Source organism: Alosa alosa, chromosome 5, assembly GCF_017589495.1.
Source record: "Alosa alosa isolate M-15738 ecotype Scorff River chromosome 5, AALO_Geno_1.1, whole genome shotgun sequence".
NCBI lineage: Eukaryota > Metazoa > Chordata > Actinopteri > Clupeiformes > Clupeidae > Alosa > Alosa alosa.
Genome location: NC_063193.1, coordinates 1,598,321 through 1,610,916, shown reverse-complemented (window position 1 = coordinate 1,610,916; position 12,596 = coordinate 1,598,321). Strand labels below are relative to the sequence as shown.

Genomic DNA, 12,596 nt, shown 5'->3' with positions numbered 1-12,596 from the left:
GTGTTTCCCAAAGACTGGGTCGCGACCCACGGGTGGGTCGCAGGAGATTTTATTTGGGTCGTCAGCACAATTTATGTTGTCTAACTTATACCTTAGCCAGGAAAGCTATCAGTTTTCTATTAGGATAATAGTTTGTTCACCACAGTCACGTCCCTCTGTGCAATTTAGCATTTAGAATAGCTCTGAAACTGGAGGGTGAACGTGTCGCAGAGGGGACAACGTGGACATCTCACTTGCAAAATGAAACATTTCTGTGGGGCGCCTCTTGCAGTTGCAAAATGCAAGGGACATGAATCAGCCTATTTGCACGAACATTAACGGACACCAGCTCTTCAACTTGACCGATTAAAATCTAGTCAACTAAAGCAGACATCCATATACCGGACATGGCTATTCAATTTGCGTCATAGGCTGTAGATAGTTTCAGTTGTAGGTGTACTCTTTAAAGTTAATAGCAGCCTCCTCATATTCCTTATTTCGGATTTAAAACGCTCAACAGTGCATTATATTAGCCTACTATTTAAATGGACATTTTAAACGCTTTCCTCTCGTTTTCCACCTCGCAAACTCTCCTAGGCTACAATTAAGGTGCATATTATCTTTTGACTATTGCGCAAAAGCCTCTTGTTCTGATATTTATTCATTTCAACATAGCTTGTCACAACATCAATACACAGCCTTGGTATACGGCCTACAAACAAACGTTTAACTCCAGAGGAAAATGCGGATTCAACTTTCTAAATAAAGAAACACTGTTCTAAACTGTACTTTTGTGCCTTCTAACTGACTCAAAATGGCATGACAAGTGCTCTGCAACATGAACAGGGTCCTTACATTGCCATTGCAGAAGCATAAAAAAAAAACTTGAAATCCCAGAGGGACTGCTGTACTATGTACTCATAATATTACACAACTGAAACATAACCAACAAAAGTTGTGCTGCCTTGAATCAGCATATTTATTGCTGTTTTGTTGAATAAAATATATCATATGTTTGTAACAGTTATTTTTTAGACAGGCAGACAGGGAACCATTCTCAAGGAACAAACTTACTGTCGTGAGCAGTATCAATGGTCTTCTGCCATAGCAATCAGATGCAGCTCCCATCACAGGAGAAGAAAGGAATTGAAGAAAAGAAAAAAGGGATCCAATTAATCCTACAAGGCAGAAAATACAAACAATTTTAAATCATTAGTGTTTTTAGCAACATTATAGTGCTGTATACACCCTCCGGCCCACCCTTTGTATTAGGTTTGATTTACCACAACTCCAGTGTACAGGGACATTGAATTGTTTGAAACAGTCAGACATTTTGCTATGACAAAAAATCAATGAAAAGTTGCTGTTTAGCTGGCAGGTAAGTAAATTATGCTAATGGAAGACCATCAACCATGCTTTCAGAGGAATGCTGTACTTACCTCCGAAAAGAACACTATTATATTTTAAGTCAAGAGGAATTCCAACAGCAACTCTAAACCAGTCCACCACATTCTGCAGAGAATTGTAGACAGCATCCTGTTAAAAAATGTATAATGTTACAAATTGAAAAGGTACAACAATATAATACAGTTATTCTCACAAGTAACACGTAAGTAAGTAAGTAAAATTTATTTCTAAAGCACATTTATACGCAGTCTACGCAGCCTGAGTGCTGTACAGAGTGCAATCAAAACAGAAATAAAATAAAATACATATACACATACATCTACACATTCAACAAGGAACAGCAGGACACAGAAAACAAGCATAGCATGTTAGAGGGCAGAGAAGGCCAGAGATAGGTGGGTTTTTAGCCTGGATTTGGGGGCAGTTCTTATATCAGATGGCAGCTGATTCCACAAGCTATTAAATATAGGCCTATTGTTTTTATTAAATTAAATATAGGCCTATTTTTTTATAAACATTAGTGACATGCACTATAAAGAGCTTCCATTTCCTACGCCACAGGCTACTGGGCCATTCATCCAAGAGAAGTAAGCATTTTACAACGGCAAAGTAAAATATAAATATATCACGACTTTAGGGGGAGCTCTAGTCACCAAAAATACCTGAAACTGACTGACTCTATAATGCTGGTTTGGCTTTTCATTGATTCACTCATCTGCCAAAATGTCAATTGAAATGTTTTTAAAATATGTTCATATCAAAAATGGATGCATGCAATTCATTTAGATTAATTAATCACAGAGTATGTAATTAATTCGATTCATTGCTTTTAATCGCTTGACAGCCCTAATTTAAATATGTAATGAAAGATACGAATGAAAGATAAATTAAAATATTGTTACCAAGCTTTTAATGTATACTGGGTTGTTAATGTTGTTTCAAAGCTAGTTTGCTAGATTCAGACAGGATCTTGTGATATTGCTTTGAAGTACTAGGCAAGGAATCACACAAGCTGTTGAACACTGTCTACTACAACATGCATCCCTCTGCTTTAAGTTTAACTTTCGGTGTTCTGAGGTGTTTATATTAGCTCTGGTCTGGTGCTATCAAGATGTTAAAGATGGCCCTTGACGTGCACTGAATAATGCTTCTGTGGCTTGTAACGTGGGAATACCAGAGGGCAGGTTTTTAAAAAACAGTTGGGGATATGAGTAGCACTGGCACGGAGCATGGAAAGATATATCCACATGTTTACTCAAATTCACAAAAAAATCCTGACACAAATAGGATGCATTTACACAAACAAATATATTCAGAAAATACTCTGATTTGACATTAACAACATGTGCTTTCAGCGCAGCTAATTTAGACTGCTGTCGGCAGGCTTACCACCATAATGAGTTCCTATTCAACCCACTGAAAAATATTAGGGTACATAATAATAGGACACTTACGTCTTTTTTACTGTAGTGGTCTAAGATGGAGGGAAGAAGAGGAAGAATGAGGGTAAACCCAAGAAGGTCCAGTAGAAGTGATACAAAAACTACAGTGATAACCCTAGAAGAGGATCCTTCCTGTGCGGTCTGTTCAGTAGTCATTTCCTCTTTATTATTTGGTGATCCCTTGGACAAATCAGTAGCTGCAGGGGATTTGGGGTCCATCTTCCCTATTGGGTGGAGGTGTCAAAAGAATGAGTTAAAACAGCTGATCAATTAAAAGGTGCTTTTACATTAGCTGTAGGCTACTATTGGTACAAATTAAACTGAATTAATAGGCTAAAGAAGCAATCTGCTACAGGCTACGCAGCCCATAGCCAAACAAACAATTATACATAATTGAAGAACTTAAGAAGTAAGACTTATGCTGTCTTTTGTGGCTAGCCTAGGCTACTGTAAGGAAAAACCGGTCGAGTTAGCCTATTTCATACCATTAATATTCAACACTTAAAACATTTGAGGGCTTGTCCATTTTAGCACTGGTTAAAAGAAACCGGGAACTATAGTCTAGGCTACATAGCTACGACAATTTCTGTAGAAGCAATTCCGCCAAATTCAAACTAGAGTTATGAATATGCCAGCGTATTTCTTTACAGAAACAAAAATGTCACACATGCGCCACAATGGTGCATTACAATGAGGAAAATGACTAGACTAAAATGGTGCAAGTTTACTTCCTCGACCATGTCATGCTGTCTCTAAATGCAAATAAATCAGCATGGGTGTGTAAAAGTTTTGTTTCCTTGTTTTCTTCTACCGTTTGATTCTGAGAGGCGTTTTTTTTAAAAGATGGGTATCGGCAGGCTATGTTTGATATTACATGTAATAGTTCAATACATACCCGTATTGTTTTTACCTGTATAGGTTGTTGGTCCTAATGCATTTACAGATTGCGGGGGAAGTGAGGAATTTCATAAATTCACTTGGGTGCGATACCAGGAAACAGTGTCTTATTTCGTCCCGTCAACGTGACGTAGCTCCTTAGCTGAATGAGTGTGGAGCAGATCCGGTAGTGATGGCCTGGTATGGGTAGCCTACTTTTGCAGCGAGTTAGGTAGCATACTCTAAGGCTATCATTTTTACACACGTGATTACAGCATACAAATATCGTCTACAAACAGTTGAACGGACTTTGTTCTGCTGTTATATTTTCAAAGGAATAATCTAGCCTATAGTTAGGGAAAGTTAGGCTTTTTTTTCCCCCGCCAATCTGCCAAAAACATTCCAATAGCTTTTTTTTTACTATGTGTTCCTATAGGTGTCTAGTAATAGTCCGGCAGCCATGGGGTCAGACCTGGTTTTGTCGGTTAAAGTTTTTTTTTTTGCACAATCTTGTAGACCAGGGGTATCTCTTTAAGATTTAGGAGGGTGCCCAGTGATATCCCTTGGGCAATTTTGTATATTAACCCTTTCTTGTTCAATGTATTGAAGGTAAGACACTACAGGTGAATAGGGTAAAAAAATAACTAGCAGATATCACTATGAAACTTCCCCAGTTGATTACTTACATTAATATGGAAAAAAAATGTATTACAAGTTATCTGAAATTTAATGTTTGAATAATTAAATATGTGCTGATTTGCATAAAGTTTAAAAAGAAAAAAAATCTGAACATTAGATCACAAAAAAAAACTCAAGTTTTCTGTAATTTAATGTTTAAATATGAAAAAGCCCAATGTGCCAAAATCATGAAATAGGATATACCTCTAATTTCAAGATGAGTAGGCATACTCATATTAACCCTTTGCAGACTGTGCCGAACATTCCATTTTTTCATACTCGATGGCCTTATGGCACAAAAAGGCTTATTGTATGATTATGCTACATGACAAAGATACAATATACCCACCACTCTAATCAGGAGAACTAGCCCTTTAAAATGGTACATATCATAGTTAATAAGTTTGAGGGTAACACACATTGTTTTTAAACAAAACCTTCAAAATTCAACATCAAAAAACGTGAAAATATCAATTTGTCTAGATGAATCTTTCTTTTCACCTAATGTCTGTTGTAGATATAGTGTGCAAAGGATAGCCAGTGTTGTGTTCTCCTCAGTGAAAAAAAACAGAATCAATTTATCACCTTTGGTTCAGAAGTTATGATTAATTTACTCATAACAGTAACAAGTAGAATTTTAAAGAGTAGAATGTTTTCATTTCGGTTTGGCATCTGACCTAAAAAATACAGATATAATGGTCATGTAAAAAAATAAGCTGTTTTACCATCAAAACAAGCTCAATATGGGATGTCTTACTGTACTCTGAAGAGGCTAAATCAATTGTGGGGAGGACAGAGAAAGGCTGAAAGACAGACTAGCTGATTGTAACTGCTTCTCCGTGTGCTTCATTCTACTATGAAAACAAGAATATACAGACACTGGCACATGTGTTAGGTTTTCTTAAAGGGGAAATAAATCATTTTATTTAGAAAAGTCTTAAACAATGTGATTAAATAACCAGGAACAACAACTTCAGGTAAATAACATAAACATATGTTTACAAACATGCAGTAACTATTAGAACTACAAGAATGACAAGACAACAGTATAACAAAGATCAACAAATCTTACATGGTGAACAAAACATCAATTCATACTAACATTCACACACATATATATAAACAATTAAAAGAAGAAATTCAATACATTTAACAACCATACAGCATATAATTCGATACAATATATAATTATCCATATCATTTGCCCCACACATAAGTTAGAAGAAATTCAATACATTTAACAACCATACAGCATATAATTCGATACAATATATAATTATCCATATCATTTGCCCCACACATAAGTTAGAAGAAATTCAATACATTTAACAACCATACAGCATATAATTCGATACAATATATAATTATCCATATCATTTGCCCCACACATAAGGTGATACACTAACGCCACATTCACACCAGATCCGTGGTGTGTGCATTGTCACAGCTGTGGCATGGTTGTGTGTGTGTGTGTGTGTGTGTGTGTGCATGCGTGTGTCCATCTAAGCCTAGCAGACGATGGGGTGTAAATGCTATTGGAGTTGGTGTCTCTGTCTGTGTTGGAAGGATTGGCAAAGTGTATGCTTTCTACCGGACATGGGACTTGACCAAACTCAAAATAAAGAAATTGTCAGATAAGAAATATAGAAATTGAATTACAAATCTAACCAAACTATTATCACTATAGTCCCTCTCATTATTGTTATAAGCAACACTCTTATCACAACCAGAAATGTGCTTGCGCCCAGATGGACGCACACACACACACACAAACATGCTTACCCAGCTCAGGATGATGGAAGATTATCTCCTCCTGTAGCACATAATTGTCTTCTTCTTCATCCAGAAGCTACCCATCCATGTCCCATGTCCATGCCATCGTGGTCCTTGGGGTCATATTGGCCATCAGCAGTCGGCTGCTTTCACCCCAGTTGCACGTACTTCTCTCCCTCCATCTAAAATAACATATCACAGGTCTGATAGTGAATAGGTTGTTTAGTTTTATTTTACATTACTTCCACATAATCTTAATCACCACCAACCATGACTCTTTTCACTAAAAGTATTATTGTCACTGGAGGACTCCAATATTGCTTGGAGAGGTAACATTAGTCTCAGAGCTCACTACAGTAAGTGTTATTGCCTTGGCTAAACCATACATAGCATACCAGCTTACAAGTAAAAAATGATTTATTAACATGAGTCAGGAGATATGACAGAAAACATCTAAACAGCATACACATCGTGCATAGGCTACTGCAGTTGCGTAAAGACAAAACACCCCCTTAGAAAATAATGTGTTGACGAGTAGGCTTGGGTGTATGAGCTCCCATCATAGTTAGCCACCCAAAAACCTCATAATCGTAGCAGCCAACCTTACAGCCTAAAAGTTAAACAATACTAAAACACATTTATAACAAATCTTCAGTCATGTATTCATGAAAACAGCAGTCAATGAATAAAATCCCACGTTACACCATGGGGTGATCAACACAGTCTTCACGTCGGTAGCGTAACATTAACGTTGTCATTCATGTCAGATGTTTCTATCTAAGTAAGCTAAGCAACTTGGCTACAAACAACTGTAAATTGTGCTATACATATTACGAAGGAATGAAAGGTTTATTTGACAATAAAATACCGATTAGGTCTACTTGACAAAGTTGGCAGTCATGAAGCACGGGAGTGAACTTAATCGCGACTACGCGTCAAGGACATGTTGCAGCCTCTCCTGATGCTAACGTTACCTAACTTAGCTAGTTTTCTATCAGATGACAAGCAAGCAACATCGTTCAAAATAGAACAAATCGTTAAAGTTTCAGTCTTAGTAGGTCTGTAATCTTGGTTGACATATAGTAGCCCCCCAAAAATGACTGAAAATGATGAGTTTACTAAAGATTACTGTGTGCTAAAATACCAGCTGTCATCAGCTGAAGTGAACACATACAAGCATTATGTTACGGCCATGCATACAAGGTGTAATTACCAGCAAAAATAACTTTTAAAAACGATTTTGAAGTAATAACATGGATAACAAGTAATAATAACATAAAAAGACTTGTTTTACCTCAGATGATGCAGTAGTTTCTCCTTTAGAGCGGCGTCAAGATCAACCATGCATAGTGCTTCCTGCTGTTTTTCCTCTAGTGGAGGGAGGCGTCAACTCTTGATTTTTTCCTTCACGTAGTAAAAGAAATTCGCGCCACAAATCCCTTAACCAATCATATCGCCAGAAAGCCTATGATGTGACGTTTTTGAGGAAGTTTTCAGTGATAAAATTGGTTGGGGTATGGCGCAGTTATTAGACTGAACGTCATCGGTACTGGGGTACCGAAATTAGAATGGGCCGTCTGCAAAGGGTTAAATGCAAATCAACTCAATTAAAATGTACTAAAATACAATGTTCTGTGTGATAGTTTTTCAGACAGTACATTCAAATTTGGACAATTTAACCCTTTACTAAGTGAATTAATGAATTTCTATGTTTCAGATAATGCCAGTCAGGGAGCCATGGGGTCAGACCTGTTTTTGTGGGTTATTTATTTATTAATTTTTGCTTAGACTTGTTGACTTGGGGTGGCTCTTTAATATTTAGGAGGGTGCCCAGTGTGACATCCCTTGGGCAATGTCCTACATTAACCATTAAAGCCATATGTGCCGAAATCATGAAGAAAAAAAAAAATAGGAAAAGCAAATAATCAACTCAAATAGAATGTACTAAAATACAGTTTGCAGTGTGATAGTTATTCAGACAATACTTCATGCATTCAAATTGGGAAAATGTAACCCTTTTCTATGTCAAATAAGGAATTTATAATTTCAGATATTGCCTGTAATAATTCTGAATATGTACACTTTTCCTAGTATTAGTTCTGATAATTGTCCAGTTCTGGCTCATCCTACCCTAAAACATGCAGAGAATATTGTGCAAGGCACCATTAACCTGGCAACTGCATCTGTTAGAGCTACAAGGATTTTCACTCTTGCAGCCACATCTGATCATCTCCAAAATGTAGTTTGGTGCAAGTTTGACATTTTCTGGTAGACTGGTTGGGCTTAGTAACGAATCAATGAATCTTTCTTCAAATGGCAGTTGAATTTCCAACTGAAGTATTCCTTCGCTTCAGGCTCCATATACTTCAATAGCCTACTTAAAAATGAATTTTCTCTTTTTGAATGACGAGTTTAGGCTCTGAGCATAGACTACTACTGCAATAAAGAATAAAAATAAATGTATATTTTATACATATTAGAACAGTAGAACAGACACCCTGTAGAAATCAGCTAAAAGAGGGCAGTTTAGGCTAACAGTAATCATTTACATAGCATACATGCAGTAAGTCCTTCCACTCAGCAGCCATATTGTAGCACTTTTTGGGCACTTATCGGGCATCTATTTCGGCGTGCGCAAGACTTCACAACACCAACCTTGCTCCAACAGTGAGATCACAACACATGACAGGGGTCTGATATGTGTAGACAACTGCCATATTGGCGTTACAAACTAACCCCATGCATTTCTATGGAGGATTTTTTGAGTGTTGTGACTCCTCATTAGAAAGTTTCTGGTAAACCTCCATCCACACCTACAGTAAGAGACGTGCTATTGAGAGATGCTAGCACGTAGCACCCGTGGATTAGTTTCCTCTCCCACTCTGAGAATGAAATCGGCACTTCAGAAGCACCTACATACAACAAACTTTCTTATACCTAACTATATTTAGAATGCTTCTACAGAGGGGTTTGTTGATATGATATGTTATTCCTAGCCTTTTTATATTACATTTTATTCCTAAAAACATGGTGAAAATGTATTTTTTTAAAAAGGCTATTGGCAGTATTTTCTGATTTACGGAATAAATAAAAGAGATATCTAAAATTCCCTGTGTAAAAGACTTTTCATCTAATATGTCAACACAATGAAAAAGTAATTTTGAACCTGGCATCATCCAATGTTCCGATTTAGTTTTTTCTAGTTTATGCAAATAAGCACATATTTAATTAGATTATGCTTAATTTGCATATTTAAACTTTATTTTACAGATAACTTGTAATACATTTCTTTTCCATATTAATGTAAGTAATCAACTGGGAAAGTTTCATAGTGATATCTGCTAGTTATTTTTTTTACCCTATTCACCTGTGGTGCCTCGCCTTATATTCAACACATTGGACAAGAAAGGCTTAATATCGAGAATTGCCCAAGGGATATCATCGGGCACCCTCTCTAATCTTATTGAGTTACCCCTTGACAGCAAGAAACAGCAAAAAAACTTTAACCGACAAAACCAGGTTCACCTAAATTTATGGCATTTGGCTGCCGGACTATAACACCTCCCAATTTATCCACGGCCAAATCCTCGGGGAAACACCTGGAGAGCCCTGAAAACTTTTTTTTACCAATATTAGCTTTTGAGATGTCTAACTATGGGTTTGTAGGGATGCTGAATCTATCCCAGCCATTCGTTTTGAGTAAAAATGACTCCAAGTCCATAAAAAATCCATAACAAGTGGTTTTATTGAACAAAATTTACAAAACAAATCATCCCTCAACTCCCCTGCACTCCCTCACTCCTGTTATCATCTGGCTGGTTGATGTTCTGGCAAGAGTTACCATGACAGTTCCAACAAGCAAAAATACACTTGACTCCTTGCTTTTTACAGCAGCACCTGAGAGTGTCACAGACGCCTGCACAGTTGCAGCTGACAAACTTCAGAAGGTAGTCTAGTGCAATGGGATCTGGGGCCTGCACAAAACTAGGATAAGGGATTAAGCCGGGATGGTTATCCTGGCTCAATTTAGCCGTGATCCAGTTGCACAAAAGCGGGATAGGGAGGGTATAAGTTATGGTATAAGTTACCATGGCGATTTATTCTTTGGAGCTAGCCTGCTCCAGACCAGGCTAAGTTCCAGGATCTATTTAATCTCATCCCTTATCTCAGTCAGCAGTCACCACAAACGGAAACCAATAGTTACTCCACTCCCCACTACACATTGCTATCACATATACCTAGACCCACTGTCATTATTTAAACATTTGTGATCATTAATTAACTTTTACGTACTCGCCATTCCCGACCTGTCATGCGACAACGTGACGTCACGGGAACCATCTCACGCGTGGTGGTCGCGGAACAAAAGCAGAATTAAGACATCCGGGATAAGTTACTGAGCTGCGCTCAATAGGCCTTTATCACGGCAGCCGAAGTAGGAAGTGAACAGCCCTGTTCCTGTGTGAGCACAGGTGTTTCTAATTAAGTGTCAGATTCGGCCACAGTTACTTCAACCAGAGGCCTCGTTAATGTTTTTAGGAACACCTGTGGTTTGCCTGCCAACAGGAAAGTGAACAGCCCTGCTTCAGCTGCCCGTGGGCTGCCGTGATAAAGGCCTATGAATCCAAAACAAGGGCGTACAGGCTTAATTGGTTGCACAACGAGCAAGCCAGGATGAGCAGACACGGATTCATCAAGCCAGGTGAAACCTATCCTGGATAAGTGCGCGCTCACGGCTCCCTCAAATAGACCCCGCCACCGATCTCAGATTCACTGATTCACCATGGCAACTAGAGCGGCTTCATTGCTTCTTCTACGGCAGTGGTCCCCAAACTACGGCCCGCCACCTCATTTTGGATGGCCCCCCAGATCATGTCCGTGGTATATAGCATCTGGCCCGCACGGGAGTATGGCATCGTCAAACTATGACCTCCGCAATTTCCCCCATTCATTCTCTATTGCGAGTTTAACAGTACACATGTAATAATACTCTTTTTGTCCACTGGTGGTTGTTTTGGCACTGTGTTGCGTTTGCCGTCGAAAACAGAATGAAATGTAGGCCTACCTGCAAACATGTAAGAGGCCTATGCTGACTGCATCAGTGCTCAAAGTATTCTTAAAGTTTATCAATTAATTGTTAATAACTAAATTCTATTCAAGTCATATTTCTGGGACTTTCTGGGATAATTATTTCTATTTTTTATTCACTCGTTAAGTTATAATGGTGGTCATTTATGTTTTTGCAGGCACTTAATAAAACTCTCATAGTTTGAGTTATTTGAATTATTTGTAGAATATTACTTGTTCACAACATGAGCTGTGTATGCAAAGACACAGAGTTCAGATTTCACACATTTTGAATAAAATATACTTTTGGGACTCCCTGCCAACACTTTTGGGAATGCTAAAGTCTTTTTATCAGCATTATTTCATTTGAGCTACATTTTACACTGATATGGCATGATGGCAACATAAAAACAGCTAACAATGGTATTAAATTGCAGTAGATTAAATGTAATGGAATATTCAACTAAGACTGCTGTTGTTCACAGCACTAAGCTATTTATGGTTACTGATATACTCGGAGTCTCTGGCCCTCTCTTAGAGCCAGGCATAGTGAGCTGGCCCTCGGAAGAAAATGTTTGGGGACCACTGTTCTACGGTGTGAAGTAGGTAGATAGCCTTCTCACAACAGCAACAAACAGCAACACCTCTGTTAAGGAGAATAATTAAGGTTTCCGTTTGTGGTGACTGCTGACTGAGATAAGATTAAATAGATCCTGGAACTTAGCCTGGTCTGGAGCAGGCTAGCTCCACAGAATAAATCGCCATGGTGATTTATACCATAACATATCCTGCTGCCCCCTATCCCGCTTTTGTGCAACTGGATCACGGATAAATTGAGCCAGGATAACCAAGATATCCCAGCTTAATCCCTTATCCTAGTTTTGTGCAATAGGCCCGTATGAGAGAGTGAGAGCGATAACACCACATTTAACACACCTACTCCCCATTCACACCTGAGACTTTGTAACACTAACGAGTCACATGACACCGGGGAGGGAAAATGGCTAATAGGACTTTATCACGGCAGCCCACAGGCAGCTGAAGCAGGGCTGTTCACTTTCCTGTTGGCAGGCAAACCACAGGTGTTCCTAAAAACATTAACGAGGCCTCTGGTTGAATTAACTGTGGCCGAATCTGACACTTAATTAGAAACACCTGTGCTCACACAGGAACAGTGCTGTTCACTTCCTACTTCGGCTGCCGTGATAAAGGCCTATTGGGCCCAATTTGGACATTTTCACTTTCACTTCAGGGGTGTACTCAGGGTTAGGGGGGAGCAGGGGGAGCCATGGCTCCCCTAGTGGCCACCTGAGCTCCCCTGGAAACATAGCCTAGGCTATGTGAAATTGTGGGGGAGCTCTAAAATATTGATAT

General features: G+C 38.6%; 1 protein-coding gene across 5 annotated transcripts in view; it reads right to left on the bottom strand.

The window, feature by feature from the left end:
- The window catches only part of mfsd10 (major facilitator superfamily domain containing 10), a 47,478-nt gene extending 36,960 nt beyond the window's left edge, over positions 1-10,518 (bottom strand). Inside the window, exons 1-4 of one of the 5 annotated variants that reach the window (XM_048243147.1) lie at positions 10,449-10,518; positions 2,841-3,052; positions 1,419-1,515; positions 1,054-1,157 (exon numbers count right to left, since the gene is read on the bottom strand). In XM_048243147.1, coding sequence (XP_048099104.1) covers positions 1,054-1,157; positions 1,419-1,515; positions 2,841-3,052; positions 10,449-10,455 — 420 coding nt within the window. In that variant the 5' untranslated portion in view covers positions 10,456-10,518. Of the gene's footprint in view, positions 1-1,053; positions 1,158-1,418; positions 1,516-2,840; positions 3,053-3,313; positions 3,513-3,723; positions 3,840-10,448 lie in introns of those variants that run through there. The other 4 variants (XM_048243151.1, XM_048243148.1, XM_048243149.1 and 1 more) reach the window with 4 other exon arrangements.
- Positions 10,519-12,596: the final 2,078 nt, after the last annotated feature.